The following is an 18568-nucleotide window of genomic DNA, read 5'->3' on the forward strand; positions in this document are numbered from 1 at the left end:
AAGCCTCCACATGCTAATGGAAGGCAACATGTAACTTCTCAGTTCAAATTAAAAGAATATTTTCCTCTCGGATATTATCTGTGGGGCTATTATCTGCCTTTGGCAGATAATTATCTATGTGGCTTCTTTAACAGTACACTCCAGTTTTCCCCTTAATAAACTAACTTGTCTTACTTGATAGTGGTGCCATTAGCAAAAGCACCTTCCTCTTCCACAGGACTGTCCTCCTGGCTGCCCATTCCTGTATCAATAGCAGTCTTTCAGGGAAAATGAGAGGCAACCAACTTAGAAGTGAAGTACAGGGGCTTAGATCTATACAGTGCATTTCGTGGTGCCTTGCATGGCTTATGAACTTGCTCCCCTGTCAGTTTAGCCTGGCACACGAATTGGTGAGAGCAGAGATGGTGGAAACATGACAGAGAACACCATCAGGATTGTTTTTGCAGCCTTGCCATGCATTTCGATATAGTAGATTATGACTGTTTACATTAAAAAAATCCTCTTGTGGAAGAATGATAAAGTTTTACTGTCATTTAACTGATAACAGTACAGAGTTCTGTACAAAACATGTTAGTGGAAAGATAATAGAAGGTTGAAATTTCTGGAGTGCTCATCCTAGGGCCTGTTTTATCTATTTTGCTTTGAGCTGTCACTGATAAGAGCATTCATAATGTTCTAAAAACTTATGAACAGGTATAAAGAAAAATTGAGGCATGAACTAGAAGTTACAGTCCAATTTAATTGGATGAGGCCAGGTCACATAAGGCTGATCTGTTCAGGAGCTTAGATGGGGGTTTAGCAAGTCATATGGGAAATCAACATAAATACAGCATTCTAAGTAAGCCTGTGCTAATCCTTCTTCCCCTGGAAGTGATTTTTTTAAATTACAAAGATATGGCCCACCAGCATAGGGAGAGCTTCTTTAATAGCCTCAGCCAAATCCTGATCACAATGCATTTTTCCATCAAATTTTATTTAGATATAATCAATGCTTTGGAGTATACGTGTGTGAAAAGCAGTGCTAGTCACGAAGAAAAAAATCACTAGAAATTAGGTATTTCACTGCAATTCAAACCAAGCCTGTAAACAAAAAACTAAAGGAAAATAATTATGCAATCAATAATTTATTAAACCTCAATTTTGTAAAGCCAGTTACAAATTAAACAAAGAAGTGCAGAAACAAATCTGCAATACAGTTAATGTCTGTTACATTCCCAATTGGGTTTTAGCTGCCTGCAGCAACCCATGAGCCAGGATGTATAGCAGTAGTATTGCAGGTTCAAGGGAGCAGAAGAATATACTGAGAAGACTGAAGTCCGGGATTCCTCCAAATGGTGCCCTCCACATGTGTGGAAACTAATTGGTACGCTCCAATTTACAACATACCAGCTGCACCGACTGGACATTCTGGATCCATTAGGAGGGCACTTGGTTGAGGAAGCCTGTCCTAGTCCTGGTCAGTGTATTGGACCAAAAAATAAGATCAAGTGTTTCTTCTACCAGTTCCTCTGTTCCACTTTCAGAAACTGAAAAGAGGCAAGGAAGGGGAACTGAAGGGGACTCAGCATGGCATATTAAGGCAACGTCTAGAGAGAGATTAATTGTGATGTTTAGGTCCAGCCTGACTGATGCAATTACACAACATGCACAGAATCTTTGGGGGTGCCCCTAATTGTTCTTCCATTGTGGCAGAGAATCTCTTTAAAAAGATGGCAATTGTGATCCTGTTACCAGGAAATTTCTTCACATGGTCATGGTCCCACATTTGTAATCCCAGGGACAGGAGGGAAAGGAAGGTCACTGCTTGGGAAATCCTTTGCAAAGGATTTTCTTTGGGTTCTGGGAAGCCTGGACATTGTTAGACATTTCCAGAAGATGGTAGGCAGCTCTCTCTAGTTCAGCATTCCTCAGCCTGGGGAACTCCAAGAACTGAACTTCACCCATCAGGAGGAAGCCCAGTTTGGGAGATGTTGCTTAGCTGCATTAGGAGTGAGAAACATCAGGATTTTCTGGAATGGGAAACATTTGTACTATGACAGAAAGTAATATAAATGCAGGATTGGGCAAGAGCACACAATTCAAGGGCTTGGGCGTCCCAATTATATTTAATAAGATCCTGACCCTTAAAACTGTGAAAGAATACTTCACAGATGTTTGATAACCTTGTGCCATCTAGATATTTTGATTCTTCTTTAGTCCCAGCCACCATGGCCACTAGAAAGGGACTGGGGGAGTTCTAATCCAAAGCATCTGGACAGCACCGGGTGAGCCAGTTTTTCATACTTTGAGACAGGAGCTTCATCTTGTGCCTAATTTCTTCTATTTCTTGTTGCTACCAAATCCAGATAAATTAGATCTAAAGATAAACCTGTTTAATTTGCACAAATTGTATTGAAGGTTCAGAGCTTCTCTTTTCTTAGTAAGGAATTTGGAGTATTTTATTACAGTATTTCATTTAGGGTTTTTTAAAAATATTTTCAGTGCAAGTGAACCAATGTGCTATTTTTTTACACAAAGCACATTTAACCTTAGCCTGAGAGCATCTTTTTCCAGCCCGGCACCCTTTAGTTGTGTTCAGTTACAATTCCATCAATGTATCTGGAGGCATCAGACCAGAGGAGGATGTACTCAGGCTAAGTTTAGAGTAGAAATCCATTATTTCTGTCCATCTTACCACCATTTCTTCCCATTGCTTCCATATGATGGCAGTGCAGAAAAACATTTTAAAAATATAAAGTCCAAACTCCTTGCCAAGGAAGAAAGAGAACTGCAGCATACAGGATACAAAATGTGACCTTATCCTCTGAATGAACCAGATAAATGTTTTTCTATTAAGTGGCACTTCCCCAAACATGCAGCATGAAAAATTACAAAGGACTTGAAGAAGGAACAGTGCCATGTCATTACATCTATGCAGCCGTGTAACAGCTGATCTCCCACATAACGGGAGTCCCAAGCCTCGGTAAGTATATCCATGCCTGCTGAACATGAAGTAGCTTCTTATAGAAGTAGTACTGAAAACAGATTTGGAAGTTTTAAGTCATCAACTTGAAGCCACCGGTGATGGTAACAGTCTTGCAAAAATGAAGTCTGTTCAAATGTAGCAGCTCATTTCTGGGGAATCACAAGCCCCACCCAATGCAGAACTAACAAAAGAACTTCCATCTCTTCCCGATGTGGAATTCTTGCAGGTACTAGGTTAGCATTCTTCTGCTGCTTTTACTGCAGAAAAAGTCTTCATATGATGATTCTTCAGGCGAAGATGGCTCTTGCTTTTTCCTTGCCGTAAGATCTGTCCCATAAGAATGGGCTCAGGGAAAGAGTGGGCTCCCACATAAAACTGCCTCAGGTTACTGGCCTGCGTGGTTGTAATTTTAATTATGAAAGCTCTGGATGTCAACTCTATCCCTTTATGTATCTCTCAGGCAATATGTTGGAAGGAGAGTTATGAAGTAATGTTTTCTTACAAAAAGAATCTGCTACAAATCTGGCTGAGCCACAGCACGTGGCTTTCTCAGTGGCTCAATTAACTCCACCAACCTAATCACCTCATCCAGATACTTGCATGGCTGTCCAAGCTGGTGGCTGATCTGATGCTACAGCATTTCTTCACAATCATGTTGATATAGGCCTTCATGATCTTAATTATTTCTCCTACCTATTGAAATAAGAGGAGAGAATAATCAGAACCCTTTCGTAGACCAGGAAATCACTGTGGTTCCTCATAGTGTCCAAAGACAAGTTGAATACATAATTTTGTAAATCAGCATTATACACCGTGATTGAAACGTAAGCCTACAATGCACAATTTAGCATTCCCCAGATGTGTACTGATATGCAGCATCCATAATTTCCATTAGGCATAGATAACAATTGTGTTGGCTGGAAATAATGGAAGATGAAATTCAACATACACATAGAAGGTATCAGAGTGGCTTAATCAAGTAATTACTTAAAACTTTCTTTTCTGATACTATTGTTGCTAAACTGTTTTTAGGGTCATTATTTTATTAGAATTCTATCTTTCTGCAAATTTTTAGTAAACGCTTAAAATGCCCATTTTAGAGCTTGATATATATAAATAAACGTGTAAAAAATGAATCTGTGTGGCTATCATCATCCTAGAAAAGGAATTCCTCCTCTCACATACAAAAATATATCCAGAGTACGTTATGGCAGTTTTAAAAGACTATTTTACTTGCTATTGCTCAAAAATTCAGAAGCCCTTGCCTATCTACCCAAGATTACCCTAAGATATATTAGAAGGTCTTAGCCTGTTTTCTGTTCTGGATTTGGAGCAAACAGCAGAAGGAAAACTTGGTCTATGAAGGGATTGCCTGATGTGCTTAGCAGCCACCTAATTTCCCAATTAGTTACATAATTAGCTGCTATACCATATACTTTGTCTAGCCTAGCGGTTCCTAAAGTGTGGTCTGGGGACTCCTGGAGGTCATTGAGACCCTTTCAAGGGGTCCGCAAGTCAAATATTTTAACATTTCTCAGTTTTCATTTCTAATACAGGATGGATGGATGGATGGATAGAACCTACAAAAACCAAAGCTTTTTGGGGTCCTCAATCATTTTTAAGAATGTCAAGGAGCCCTGAGTCCAAAATGTTGGAGAACCACTGGTCTAGCCCATCTTGCTTTAGAAGAGTCATTCTTGAGGCTGCTTGAATTCTTGAGACAAGAATTCCCTAAAATGTACCTGGGGGGTTTCAAAGTACATCTCTCTTTCATCCACAGTTAGCTTGAAGGTGTTGGGCTGGGGAGCTCCGAAGAAGATAATCTGCTCATACTGGAAAGTTTCCAGAGGCTTCGGCTCCCCCCGTTTGTACAGTGACACGTTCTCTGTATTGACGCTGAGCCAAAGGTCATTTGGAAAGCCACCTTCTTTGCACTACAGGAAAAGAATTAAGAAGTGTTAGCAAACAGGGATGGTATAGTGTAACTGAGGAAACCACACTTGGCCAAAACTGACAGGAAGTACATGATGTATAAACAGCTCCTTTCCCCACCCCACCCGCAGGCCCCTCCGACCCTTGTCTTTTTCCATTAATGAATTTTGCAAAGATTTCTCAAAACATCAATTGAAAAGTATTAAATAAAATTAAAATTGCTCATTTATTCAGAAACTTTCTATGCTATCCTTTAATACAAGGACTTCTCCACCCACAAAAGAAAAGAAAATAGAGAGCCAATTGTTTGGCAGATGAAATTATACAGGCCTTAGCTTGTTCTGCACTTTGTGCTGAGGGTTTCTAGCCACTGATGTCATTTTAAGAGGCATTAAATGTGTAGGATCAGTTGGAAAAGGAGCAATGGGAACTTTGGAAAGGGAAGGGAAAAGGGACTTGAAATAAATGTTTTGCAAGTACAAATCTACCATTTAGGGATGTCTTTCAGAGCCCCCCAGCAAGCTACTAGCTCAGGTGCATGTGCCCTGTATAACATCTAGTGTCCAGCTATAACAAATGGACTCTTGACACACTTTCCTATCCCAACAAAAATAGTCCTTATCCAGACAGAAAATTGGAAGTGTCCATGTTCAGAAGTGATATATTAAGAGCCACTATTGTAATTAAAGCAACAAGTTGTGAAAGAAGCCATCCCCGATTAAAGTCCTAGCTCAGTGTTGAATATTTTTGAAGTGAAAATCTCCAGTTCTCTGTTGAGCATCTTAACTTCTGTATTGCACGAGCTCTTCAGCAAGTCATTGTAGAATTTTATCACAGGTACCTTCCTTATCACAGGGATAATATAACAGTGTAAGATTTTTTTATATATAAAGATGGCTGAAACAACATGCATAAAAATCCCTGCAATTACTTGCCAATTTTCCATCTTCTTGGAACCTATTTATTTTTAGGATTGTTTTTATGTTGTATTTTAATGAATTTTTATCTTGTTCTAAACTGCCCAGAGTCGTTTCATGAGATGGGTGGTGACAAATTTGATGAATAAATAAAAATAAATAAATAAAAATATTTTAGAAACGGTTAACTCAGGTGCAAGAATTGTCTACAGACATTTTGAGCAAAGGGACTTAGCAGGATTTTGAAAAAATATCATGGGCACATGACAAAATGGTAGCAATGTGGGAATGCCAGATCACAAAATAGCTTTCAGGGCGGGCACATCCAGTCACAAAACAAAGACAAGCAGGTGATGCCAGAAAGCAAGTAACTTTCTGAAGACCCTGATTACAAGAGGTGTTATCTGAACCTCACAATACAATACAAATCTAGAATCACCAACTCAAAAACATGCATACTGTACGTTCACCCTCTAGCTTCCTTCTTTTTCTTACTGCCATCCCAGTTTTCTTCTTTACCTTGTCCCTCCTTTCCTTCCTTCCTTGGCAGCTGGGAGTACTGAAAGGGCAAAACCTTTGTCTCATGCTATGTTTCCTTCCTTGGATTGTGTTTCAGTCCATATGGGACCGAGAGCTCTAAGATGTCAGGTGGATAGAGGCCAATGTTTCACCCCCACAAACCAATTAATGGATTGAGGGGAAAAACACAAACATCAGGAGGACGCTCGGGCTATAGGTGAAGGTATGTACAGAGATAATGGTGCTGATGAGTATCACGGTACCTTACCCACATGCTCTTCTATGTCCCTCTCACCTCAACATCAAAGAGAGTGGAGCCATAACCTGACCATTCCTTCATGATTGCCATGTAAGCCACCATGGCCTGTTGCTGCGGCAACCCCTGCAGCTTGTTCCACTTTTCTGTTATGCTGGCCCGAGCTGCTGACAGTTCTTCTTTCACCCACATCTCTGCCATCTGCTCCTCTTCCACTTTTTGCTTCTTCACTGAGCCTGTCTTGAAGCCGCGCTTCAGAGTGCCCTCCAGGAAGCTGGTCCGCCTTCTCTCCAGAGCGTGGCTGCTGGAGCCACTACTCTTCATTGACTGCAGGATTTTCAACTTCAGCCGGTTCACTGGATAGATGCTATCGAGGGACCAGGAGATTTTGGAATAGTCCCCATAAAGGTACTGCAGTCTCAGCGATGCCAAGTGCTGCAGAGTCTCCTCTGGGCCTGGGAAATGGCCATCAATGAGACTTTCATGAGCCTGTTGAAGTCAGAAGTAACAATTATTCCCAGATTTTTATATTTTACATTTGTTAGGACACTCTATTAAAATAGTATCACTTTTCAGGACATATACCTCACAGGTGATACTAGTACTAAGGCTTTGTGCAAAACGTGAGCTCACAGCTATTACGATTAAAATCTAGAAGATGTTCAGCAAAATAAAAGTTTGCTCTAACTTTGGAATTCCATTTTATCGTAATTACAACATTGTGATTCACATCTTGTTTTCTCGGGTAATGTAGATCAATTTGGTTTGTCCACAGCAACATGCTAAAGCAGGTCAATGCAATCTGATCCATCCAACCACCAACCTCCTGATTCATTCATGTAATGTCTTAACCCAGTCAGCTCCTAACCCAGTCCTAATCAATCCTCCTGGCAGTACATACTCTCACTGTGTCAAGAACTATAATTTTAGGGAATGTGGAATTCCCACCTACTTTTTCCAGTTCTGTCTGGTTTTTTAATAAGGCTTCATACCAATGGGGTACAAGCAAGTCTTCATCACTGCCCCCTTTCCCACTGGCTGCCGAGAGGGCAGCGATAGGTCTGGCTTGGGCTCTGTAGCCACTTGACCTTGAGGAGGTATGTTCTGTGCTGTTAACCTTAGTACTGAATTCTGAAATTCAGAATGTTTTTCAGCCTCTGGATATCTCTAATTCTTTTTATCCAGGACTGACTGGATGTGCTTTAAAAACTAGCCCAATGTTGATAGGGTTTGGGCATTTGCTTGGCACTGCTGACAAGCCGAGAATACTTTAATCTAAAACAACCCTCGGGCTCTTGGGGCTAAGGCGAAACCTCTCCTATCCCACTGCTGATTACGTTTCTCCATTTGCTCAACATACTAAACCCATCCTTGACCCAATTAAGTTGTACAAACCCATGGAAGGCTTACCTGCTCAAACATAAAGGCAAATTCCACTCCCTCCTTGGGAACATTTTCAACATCCAGGAAGCAATACAGTTTGAAATACAGCTGCCAATGGCCGTCCACATCCTCTTCCATGGCTCCAGCAAGTCTAAACATGAGAGGAGAGTTTGGTGACATTTGGGTCATGGATCAAGAAGACTAAGATGTCACAGGGATGTTACTGAAAACTATTCTTGCAACTCCTGCTGTAGCATTTGGAAGAACTCAGCACATGGCACACCACCAACATTTTCACATCCCTGTGAATAGTAGTATGAAGTGGGGACAAGGAAACTTGTGAGATGCTGCTGTTTGTGAGAAACTTCAGGCATTATAGGTAATGGGGCAACATGTGGCCCAGATCTAGGGAGGCCAAGAAACAGAAAGGGCTGAAAAAACTTCCTCATCAGTTTTCCAGGATACATTTGTAACCTTGTGTGAGTACAGGTTTAGATATGTGAAGCATGGTGTTACAAATGAGCCACAGCCTTCTTAGCAAGAAACAAAGACTAAATTTAAGCAGAGGGGATGGGATCTGAATAATTTGTATGGGTGTTTTCACACTATGGATACTCAACTTTACAGCTATGTCTTACACACCTGACGTCCAAGTACAGTATAGTGATTATTCTTACCTCTCAAACTTGGCCAGAATATCTGCCACAATCACCCGACTCTCAATGGCTTTATCTACATGCTTATTGCGCTCAAAGAGGGCAAACATATTCCGACTGTCTTCCATGGCCAGCCCCCGGATCAGCTTCTCTACCACCTGGAAAGAGAGAGAGAAGGTGGGGAAGTTGAGACCAATCATGTTATTCCATCATTGTTCAACAATGGGACTAGGCTATAAGACATGATTTGGAAAGGCTGTAAACAGACTGGACAAAGGATGTACATTTGAGGCAGAACTTCTAATGAATTGGTCTGTGGATCAGAAAGGAAGAGAGAGCTTCCATTTCCAATGCTGTCACTATGAAGTAAATGCTTTTTTTAATCTTCTTTCTTGGATCAGTCAGTGAAGAGACAGCAATTATAGAGTTCCTAGGCAGCCCAATCTTCCACAAGCTGCTTGTATTCTTACCTCTCCTGCACTGGTGTGAGAATTGATAGTGATCTGACAGGAACCCCCTCCATGGCAATAGACAGTAGTGGTCATTTCCTCCCGAGCAATAAGTGCTTGTATTTCCTCCTGGGAGGGGACAAATTCTCTGCTCTTGGTTCTCTTCAGTGAATCGCTGATGAACTGAGAATATTGGTCTACTTCCGTGCCCAGAAAGAGATCTTTTACTCTGGGAAGGGAAAAGAAGAGGTACAGTGCTCTATAGCAAATTTTGATCCAGAACCCTGCAATCATTTGTACAGGGCAGAAGAGAGGCCAAACTCATCCAAAGGCCATAGGTTACTTACCACCTACGAAGAAGATTATGTCATTTGTTTTAAACAAATCGTACTAATTAGAGCATCTCCCACCAGAGGGTATTTATGGCTTTCTGACCTCAGGACTAGTATTTACATTTTCATTTACAGCTTTGGGGAAAAAAGGGCACAACTGTGTAATAGAGTGTTAGGAAAGACACCGAAAGCCATACTGCATTGGGGTTTTTACAACATACAGGGAATAAAGCATGGATCAGAATCTCTCCAAGCATCTGCCCTAGTTTTAACTTTTTCAGCTGCGATCCAAACCCAGGGGCAATAAGCAGCAGTAAAGCGTGTGCAGAATAGCTCTTACCTCCTGAGGTGAAACTTGAGGTAACGGAGGATTCCCCTACTAGGAAGGAAGGTACAGCTCATGCAGCTCATTAACTGCCAGTGATGAAGGTTGCCAGGGCTGCTGGGCTGTGGCACATGATTGGTTTGCTTGATCAGCTGACAATAGACTTCATCTCGGAGGCCCCTGAGGTCATGGCAGGTCTGAAGGATGCCCTGGATAATGGGGATAGGGTCAGACACTGACTCAATTTCCTGAAGGGAGTTGAAGATCTTCATGGCTTCGTCCTGAAGACTGCTGTAGCCCTTCTCTTGCTGCACTATAAGGGGAGAAGAGCCACAAGAATAAGGCAGGGTAGAGGGCGATCAGTTACCAAAGTATCTCCTTTGGAAGTATGTGTTTCTTATGAAGTTTCAAGTTTAAACATAGTAATCTTATGAAAATCACATATATGCCCCTCAGAGTGTTGCAAAGCACAGTACAAATGTCTATACTAGCTTCTCTGAATTGGTATCCACCAGATGTCTAAAACTATGAGAGATTATGGGATTGTGGTAGATGAAATTGATCACATCTGGACAGTGCCAGATTGGGGAAGGTTGCTCTACTCATGCACTGCAGTCACACAGAATAGTGTGCATAACTTCTCTTCTAAAACAGTGTAGAAGGGGGGTTCTCCACCATCTGCCTTCTCTTTTCCATCTGGAAAGGTACTAGATTCTACTCTGCTGTGAAAGGCAGAAAAAGACCCTCTGAGCTAGGAAGATAATTGATATAATAAAAAAAAGCATAATAAAATTGATTTTATTCAGCTCAGCTTGGAAAAGGGAACCAAATTACCAGTAGAATTCATGATGGCTCCCATCTGTTTGGGTGAGATATATTTTTGTTAAATATTATTACTATTATTAATTGCATATATGGTTTTTTTTTCAACATTGTGAATACAAGAGTGTTTCCTCCTATTTACAGAACAAATTCAGTTTTGCATGCTTAATCTAAAGACAGTCCCACTAAAATCATTGTTCCTTCTTATGCACACTTATGAATTTGTCCCACTAAAATTACTGGATCTTGCTTTTCAATCAAATATCCATAGGATTGTACTGGTCATTTTTAGTCTTCTAGACATGAGACTTGATACTCGGTAACTTTGTCATGTCCTCTCGCCAGCTACATTTTGACAACTGTTTCTTTTGTACCTTCTGACTTGGCTTCCCAAATGTCAAAGCCACAGTTACTTACTGTTGATCCCAACATCCCCATAGGGCAGTGGCAGCAGTGGTGAGTGCAAAGGATGCTGGGTATATCTCAGGATGGGATTCCTTCGGTAGATTTGTTCTACCACTTCAGAATGTGTACTATTTTCCTGAAGTAAACAGAAGGGGGCAGGGAGAGAGAGAGAGAAAGTAATAGAGATGTTTCCAGCAGCTTTGCCTTTTCCCTCCAAATATCCAGGATCTACCAAAAGCCAGGCCCCATAGGCCAATCACAATACATTTTATTAATTATTTTTTTCAGAGAAAATATTACTGTACTTAGGAATGTTGAAAGGTCACGCGTCAAACAAATAGGGAAGTGTTCAGAAGAAAATGGCCACCCATCTGAACATTTAATTTATATAATAAATTATCTATGGGGCCTGACTTTTGATACACCCTGTACATTTGCTAGTAGTAAGCAGAAATGCTCCCACTGACTATAGTGCAATTATGTGATGTGCATGTTGACTACAATTCAGCACAGGGAAGCTTTCAAAACAAATCTACAGAGGGCTTCAGTGGAAATGTATTCAATACAACATCTAAAGCACAGCCATTTTATTGGGGAAGATTTCAAATATTTAGAAATACATGATTTTTATTAAAAAATACATAGCATTCTTTACTGAGGAAACTTGAAGTAGTATTTTTGTATACTTTTCCACGTTGCACTTCTTTGAGGGGCTTCCTTTTTACTAGACCGTACCAAGAATCAGCTTCCTTTGGTCTCAGGCATTGGAGAAGGAGAGTTGGAATAGGCCTTTTAGGCCAACAAGTTCAAGTTAAAGCATCCCGGACGGACAGCCGATCAGCCTCCACTTGAACACACTTAAGGAAGGGAAGACCATCATCTGCCTCAGTAGTGGACTGCAGTGCTAGAATGGCTCTGTTTGGAAGTTTTTTCTAACACGCAGTTGGAATCTGCCTTCCAGGAACTTAAATTCTGTGTTCTGTATTCTTGACACCCTTTCAGTTAGTGGAAAAGTGCAATCATATCCCTTCTCTGCTGTCTTTTCTCAAGGCTAAGCATACTCAGGTTCTTCACTTGAATGGCTCAGTGTGGGAGAGCATGTGCAGAGTAGCTCTCCCTGTCGAGGCCCTAAATGCCGCTACTGAGAAGACAAGCTGCAAGAACTGTGGCACAGATTAGCAAAGAATTCCTCTTAGTGTGGAGAATTAAATCTGCCTTCTGGTCCATAAAGCCAGTGCTGCTTATTTGGACTAGCAGTTGATTTCTAGTGTCTCAGTCACAGCCTTTCCCTGGTCTTGATATGACAAATCTTTTTTTCCTCCCTACACTGAACTTACCATCTATTGAACCAGAGATCTTCTGTATGTGACATATATGCTGTACTAATGATTTGAGCCCCTGACCCCATTAAAATATGTAGCCTTTATTATGCTGTACATATATGTGTCTAACACACACCACGAGGGATCTGCTACTGTAGCTAAAATCTGTGGTGGAAAATGCATATCTATGTAGCTACATAATATTATCAAATGTCTATTATTTACATACAAAAAAAAATCATGTGCCTGTACTGGATTATTCTACAGTTAGTGCATGGAGAAACTACATACTTAGAAGATGACAGGCAAAAAGGAAGACTACCATAGGAAATTCAGTTCTAAAGAGTATTTTCTATTCCTCTTTCTATAATTAAGTAGATCTCACATATACAGCATGAGTTAAATTTTAGAGATTTCTACTCGTAGATTATTTGAATATTCTGCAAGATGCACTTCTTCATCTATTGACTTTTTTGCAAAGGGACTAATCCTAAAAGGTTAGATGATAAGGGAGAAAGGAATGTTCATCAGATTTAAGATGTTTTGTGCCTGTGACATAAAAGGATCTAGTATAACTTTTTTAGAAATATTCCCACATTTATGATGGGGATGGGAGTCAAGAAGGTTCATACATTATGAAGTGCATTTGTGATTAAAAACAAGAAAGGCTGGCCAGGACCCTGGAGCTGAGTTCATATCCCCAAGGAGATTCAACTGTGGCTTCAATTAATATAAACCCCAGTTCCGCTTAACTTCTCTGTAGAGCTCAATTAAAATTTGGAGGAACTTACCCTAATGTCACGAATAAGTTGCTGTGTGGGTGTTTCAATGGGAACTTTGCTGTCAATGACTCCTTGGATGGCAGAGGCCCAGCGCATGGCCTCATTCAATAGCTTTGTGTAGAGGTGGTATGAGTGCTTTCTGCCATGCACGGTGATGTTCCAGTAGCCTGCTGGCACAAACACAACCAAGGGGAGAGGGTTATATAAGCTATTGCAGTGCAGTAAATAACAAGCATGGCAGTGGAGAAGACAGGGAAGAGGTGCTACCAGCCAAGATCTGAAGGCAATATGTTCTATTTAACATACCATTCAACTGCAGTGTGATGTAATGTTAAATGCGCAGCCAAAAGGCTCTGAAAGCTATTGGTTCAGCTATCAGAATGCTGATTAAAACCTCCCTGATTAGGACTGTTCCATCATTCATCCAACATGGGAGCCCGTTTTGCTTCGAGAAACTAGTGGGTGAAATATTAAGATCTGCAGGATGCAGAATATTAGTTCAGGAATAACTTCTGGCCTTCTCAGTTCTGAATGCAGAGCTAAGATCTGATTATATTTTTCTGTTTTTCTCTGGCCAAGCATGGAAGGTAAGCAAGTTGCTAGTGGAAAAGCAGAGCAATCTGTTTCTCTTTTAGCAGCTTAATTTCCTCCCATACTGGATGAGAAGGGACTTCGTTCTCCTAACCCAGCATTCAAGGAAAATGTAAAAGATCGCTTTGTTTCTCTAGAAGTGAATGATTATACAAAAGAAAAGCCGATTGTGTGCCTGAACCACTTCAAATAAATGATATGTGAGAATATGTGTGTTTTAGTGTAAGAACTCACCCACTCACTGGGTGTAGCCCTGGTTAGGGGCATGCAGTTCTTAGTTGGAACCTCCTGCCCCATTTTATCACTAAGGGCAAAAGATCTGTCCATTTGTAAAAAACAATATTAAGTTCTAGATTCCCTCCCATTGTATCCAACTGGTGATTACAACAAATTATTTATAAACATTAAAATTGCATACAGTTACTATCTTTACATCAATTATTTCTCCCTTAAAAACTGTAACTGGAGTACTGGAATTTGCCTTGTTGTGTGACAAGTAATATACTGTATAGGGAAGCCATTCTTGCTCAAATGTAGTCAAACTTCTGTTCTGGACGTATACTGTTAATTTTGCCAGTGCTGTGTATCTCCCAAGTTTGGTTTCCTAGTCTGATATTGTCAGCAAAGTATCTCTTTTCGAAAGTTGGGCTAAATTTGTCCTCATGGTTATCAGCATATATCTTAACCAATTGTGATATTTAGTTTATTTCTAGAGTCTGGATACACCATATCTGCATACTAATTACACTTTTTCTACAATAATTGTATCCAGAATAAAAGGCATTTTAGGGTGAGGGTGAGGCTAAAGGCAAGATTGGACTTACTGTTTTTGTGGAATTCCATATCCTCATCAAACTGTTTCATAATAGGTCCTTTTTAAATTTTCTTTTGTATCTTTATACCATAAATATCTGTGAAGTCTGTTGGCTACGCTGGCACCTTCTAATACTGACATTCTGCTATTCAGGGATTTGTTTTTAGTATTTATTTTTCTTTTTTTTTTTTCATAAGATCATGTGCACTTAATTTAGATAATGATAAATTGGTGACACGACTTAACGACTGAACAACCAAAAAAAACTGGTGACATCAATATGAATAATAATGTTCAGCATTTTGTAATGTTTACAATTATTTCTCAAGATGATATGAGTTTAATTTTATATTATCAATTAATTATTTAATCAACAAAATAATGAATCTTAAATTTTATGACAACTGTAAATTATCTGTTTATTTACTGGTATTTTATTTTTCATCTACGTCCTTTCTCACTTTCTTTTTTCTTTTATGTAGCAATTTATTTTATTTATTTAAACATTTTAAAATAAATAAAATAAATATTTGCCCATTTGTGTTCTGCATGCAGAATACAGGTGTTTGCCCACAATGTATTATGCCTTTGTCCAATTGCAAATACAGACATGATATTTCCACCTATTTATAATTGCACATAATGGATGCAATAAAATTCTCAGAACTTTTTGCAAGTGTCAGAAGAACTTGGAGATATTCAACCATGCAACTTCCTTACATATTTCTTACCAGTTTCTTTGAAGATTCTTTCATCGGGCTGGATCACTGAGCAGAGGCTATTGAGAACAAGTGTCCCAAGCTTGGTGGCACTGCGTTCTGAAGACTTGTAGTAGTCAAGGGCAGTGCTGGTCAGTACAAACCAGCGTTTCTTCAGCTTCAGGGATGATGTCTTGCTGTTGCTCTGGACCTCCTTATGTAGCCACCCTGACAGAAAATACAGGATTCCATGAACCTGAGCAAGAGAAAACTTGTGCTCCTTTGGTGCATCTGCTCATGGCTGCTGATGGGGTTATGGTGAACCATCAGATCTTCCAGTTTGCTTTCTGGCTTCACCTTCTGACTGTCTACTTAAAGTAACTGCACTAGGATTGCACCATATGAGGCTCCCAGGGCTGCAGTTGGCTTCCAACAGTTTGGGGCATGGTCTTCAGTGTCCTTTAAAAGTGGCCACCAAGTAATCATTCTTAATGTGACAAAAGGGGATAATTATTAACCCATGGGGAATAATTATATTTAATATAATTTCAATTACATGAAATTGCATTATACAACTGCCCCAACAGTTGCACTTTGTTGAACTAAGCAACAATGTTTATTTTTTTAATTTGTTTGTTTGTTTATTTGCTGGGGTTTCTATGCAACTCCAATCCAGAGAGACTGTAAGCATCTCACATTCCTTTCTTTCAGTAAGAACTTCAAAACAGCAAAACAATATCATAGATGAATAACTATCAATGATAAATAAAATTGCGAATAACACCAAAACACCTATGGCTCCTGAGGAACAATACTAATCCAAACAAAAAAAAGGGAGGGAGCTTTAAACTAAGTACAATGTGCTAAGTTCAGCATGTTTTGTTCAGAATTATTTATATAAACATTTATATAGCCTGCTTCAATCCCCTGAGCTGCTTCACATGTATCTTTACAGTAATCCTCACAATCCCCCTGTAGAGCCTTTCAGCAGGTTGCCAGATAGCCACCTAATGAACTCCTGGCTCAGAATTTAATAGCTCACTCTTTTAGCCAGGATATTGTCTCAAGTCTCCTGGCCACTGGCAGCTTTGTATTCAGCTGCTGCCAGTGCCACTCTCTCTGTACGTGAGAAGACTGAGCACTCTGTTATTACTCTAGAGCAGTGTTTCTCAACCATGGCAACTTTAAGATGTGTGAACTTCAAGCCCCAGAATTCCCTAGCCAGCAAGCTGGCTGGGGGATTCTGGGAGTTGAAGTCCACACATCTTAAAGTTGCTAAGGTTGAGAAACACTGCTCTAGTGACTGGCCGAAAATAGCATTCTAACAGAATCCTTTTACCAGCAGAACGTAGGCTGTTCCATGTGCCTACTCTGCCAGGTAACAAAAGATGCAAAAACTTGATAATTATTCAATTGATAGTTGCTATTTTCAGCCTTTCCTATCTTTGATGACTTCCAGAAGAGAACTGTATCTCCCACACATATACTGGCTCAACATTTCACACTGAGAAATGATTTAGCTGATTATTTCTGCCTTGGCCATCTCTGCATCGTCATTTTTTACCTCTCACAAGAAACTCCTGTCCGTCAACCCTGGATTCGCCTTTGGGCTTCTGTAGGAGAGAGATCCAATGGTGCATCTCTTCAGGGATGTCACTGTTGCAGTGAATGACTCTATTTGCCGTGATGATCACAAAGGAATTTGGTCTGCAAAGTAGAAGGAAGATGGTTCACCTCATCCTTGCCGTGGAAGGCTTGCTGTGCTCATCTATTTAAAGTTCACAGAATTTATTTCCCAGGAAGAGAAGTGAACAGCTCCAATTCCCAGGGCTGGAAAGTAGAGAGCATGAAGTTTACAAACCTGCTGTACGAAGGTTTGTGGTCTGGTAGGCACTGAATGAATGAATACACAAATGAACAAACTGTAGGGGCTCAGACAAGGCAGAGTATTTCCCCACAGACTAAATGGTTAGTAAGAAAAGTTACAAGTTGTAGCTTCCCATCTTGTCATTTAGAAAAAGTATCTTTAGTATTGCCTTTTATTATTGGGGGTCGTATATGTTGTAAATACCAGGGGCTGGGAAACATGAGGTGTGAACTTAATATCAGTATTGACCTCATGTCCTGCTACTGGGATTCCCACAGTCACTGAATTATGTGAAACAAACCAGAGAGTGAGATAAGTAGTTTTTATGTTCTTAGCACAGCAAGCACTCCCTAGCACAGGTTCCTTCCTTCTTCAAACTTTAGGCATTCTTTTCAGAGAATCAGATAAAATGGGATTAAAGGCAAATGGATTGTCTTGACCAAAACACTTGGCCAGGAGTTTACCTCTTGTGTTGACCCTCCCCAGCCCAGACAATTTAACTGTGGGCTAAACAGAGATCTCTATTAGAGAAAATATGTCTCTACCATTAACACATTTTACTTTATTTAGTGTTATGATTATTGTAATCAACATTATGTATTCAAAATAACATTTTTCTGAAATCCAAATCTAAGATGATTTTATTGACCTTGAGTTTATGCTTCTTTTTTCAAGGATGTAAAAAATCAGGAGTCTGGCAGCACCTTTTGTATCAAATTTTGTTTGTCATTTGTTAGTCAGAAAAGGTGCTGTCCAACTCCCACTTTTTTGCCACCATAGACCAACATGGACTTCCTCCTACAATTTCAGCCTCTTCTCCAGGTCCATATGGTGAATGTAGAAGGGGTCAAAGTTCACTCCACCCAGAAAAGCCACTGATCACTATGGGATGGTGGTGGAAGAAGTACAAGGACAGTCTTAGCATCCCACTATGTGTTGATGTGTACAGTTTGGTCTGCAGAAGAGGGGAACCAACCCAGGAAGGGGAATCGTGCAATGCTGCTTCTCAAACATGAGTATTTGGGGGGATTACAAACTATACAGATTGTTCCAAACACTCTGCTGAGGAATGAAAAGCTGTAGCAGCAGAACCCTAACCTACAGATTGTCAAACGTTACTAAGAGGAGAGCAATTGGTTTTGGCATCAGTGACTATGCACTAAAAAAACCCACAGCCCTTGGGAGATATTTAAAATGGGAGAAGGTATTTTAAGCAGCTCTTTGTCTGTTGCAATTATAGTTTATTTAAATGTGTGGTTCATGAATTTAAATGTATTTCCCTGTTATACCAATGCTACTATACTAAACTAATGTTAAAATTATACATGTGAAGAAAAAACCAAGGAGAAAACAACCCCAATCAAATTAAATACAAAACTTACCTGTCAGGATTATCAGATGCACAGACAGAATCAATAAGACCAACATCAAGGGTTCCCTTTAAAATAACAATAGGTACTTATAATAGTAAATATAGAACAACTGTACTTATAAAACTACTTATTTTCTGTTCCTGCCTTTTTGTCTCACTTT

General features: G+C 40.0%; 1 protein-coding gene across 1 annotated transcript in view; it reads right to left on the reverse strand.

The window, feature by feature from the left end:
* Positions 1–1064: 1064 nt before the first annotated feature.
* The window catches only part of LOC103054264 (unconventional myosin-X-like), a 70224-nt gene continuing 52720 nt past the window's right edge, over positions 1065–18568 (reverse strand). The window contains exons 28-39 of the mRNA XM_025172350.2: positions 18418–18473; positions 16733–16875; positions 15202–15396; positions 13075–13232; positions 10974–11097; positions 9750–10047; positions 9099–9306; positions 8650–8786; positions 8000–8123; positions 6629–7078; positions 4708–4899; positions 1065–3658 (exon numbers count right to left, since the gene is read on the reverse strand). Coding sequence (XP_025028118.2) covers positions 3545–3658; positions 4708–4899; positions 6629–7078; positions 8000–8123; positions 8650–8786; positions 9099–9306; positions 9750–10047; positions 10974–11097; positions 13075–13232; positions 15202–15396; positions 16733–16875; positions 18418–18473 — 2199 coding nt within the window. The 3' untranslated portion in view covers positions 1065–3544. The remainder of the gene's footprint in view (positions 3659–4707; positions 4900–6628; positions 7079–7999; positions 8124–8649; positions 8787–9098; positions 9307–9749; positions 10048–10973; positions 11098–13074; positions 13233–15201; positions 15397–16732; positions 16876–18417; positions 18474–18568) is intronic.

Source organism: Python bivittatus, unplaced genomic scaffold, assembly GCF_059951505.1.
Source record: "Python bivittatus isolate LINGU-HERP-01145 unplaced genomic scaffold, Pbiv_v1 ctg000480_np1212, whole genome shotgun sequence".
NCBI classification, from domain to species: Eukaryota; Metazoa; Chordata; class Lepidosauria; order Squamata; family Pythonidae; genus Python; species Python bivittatus.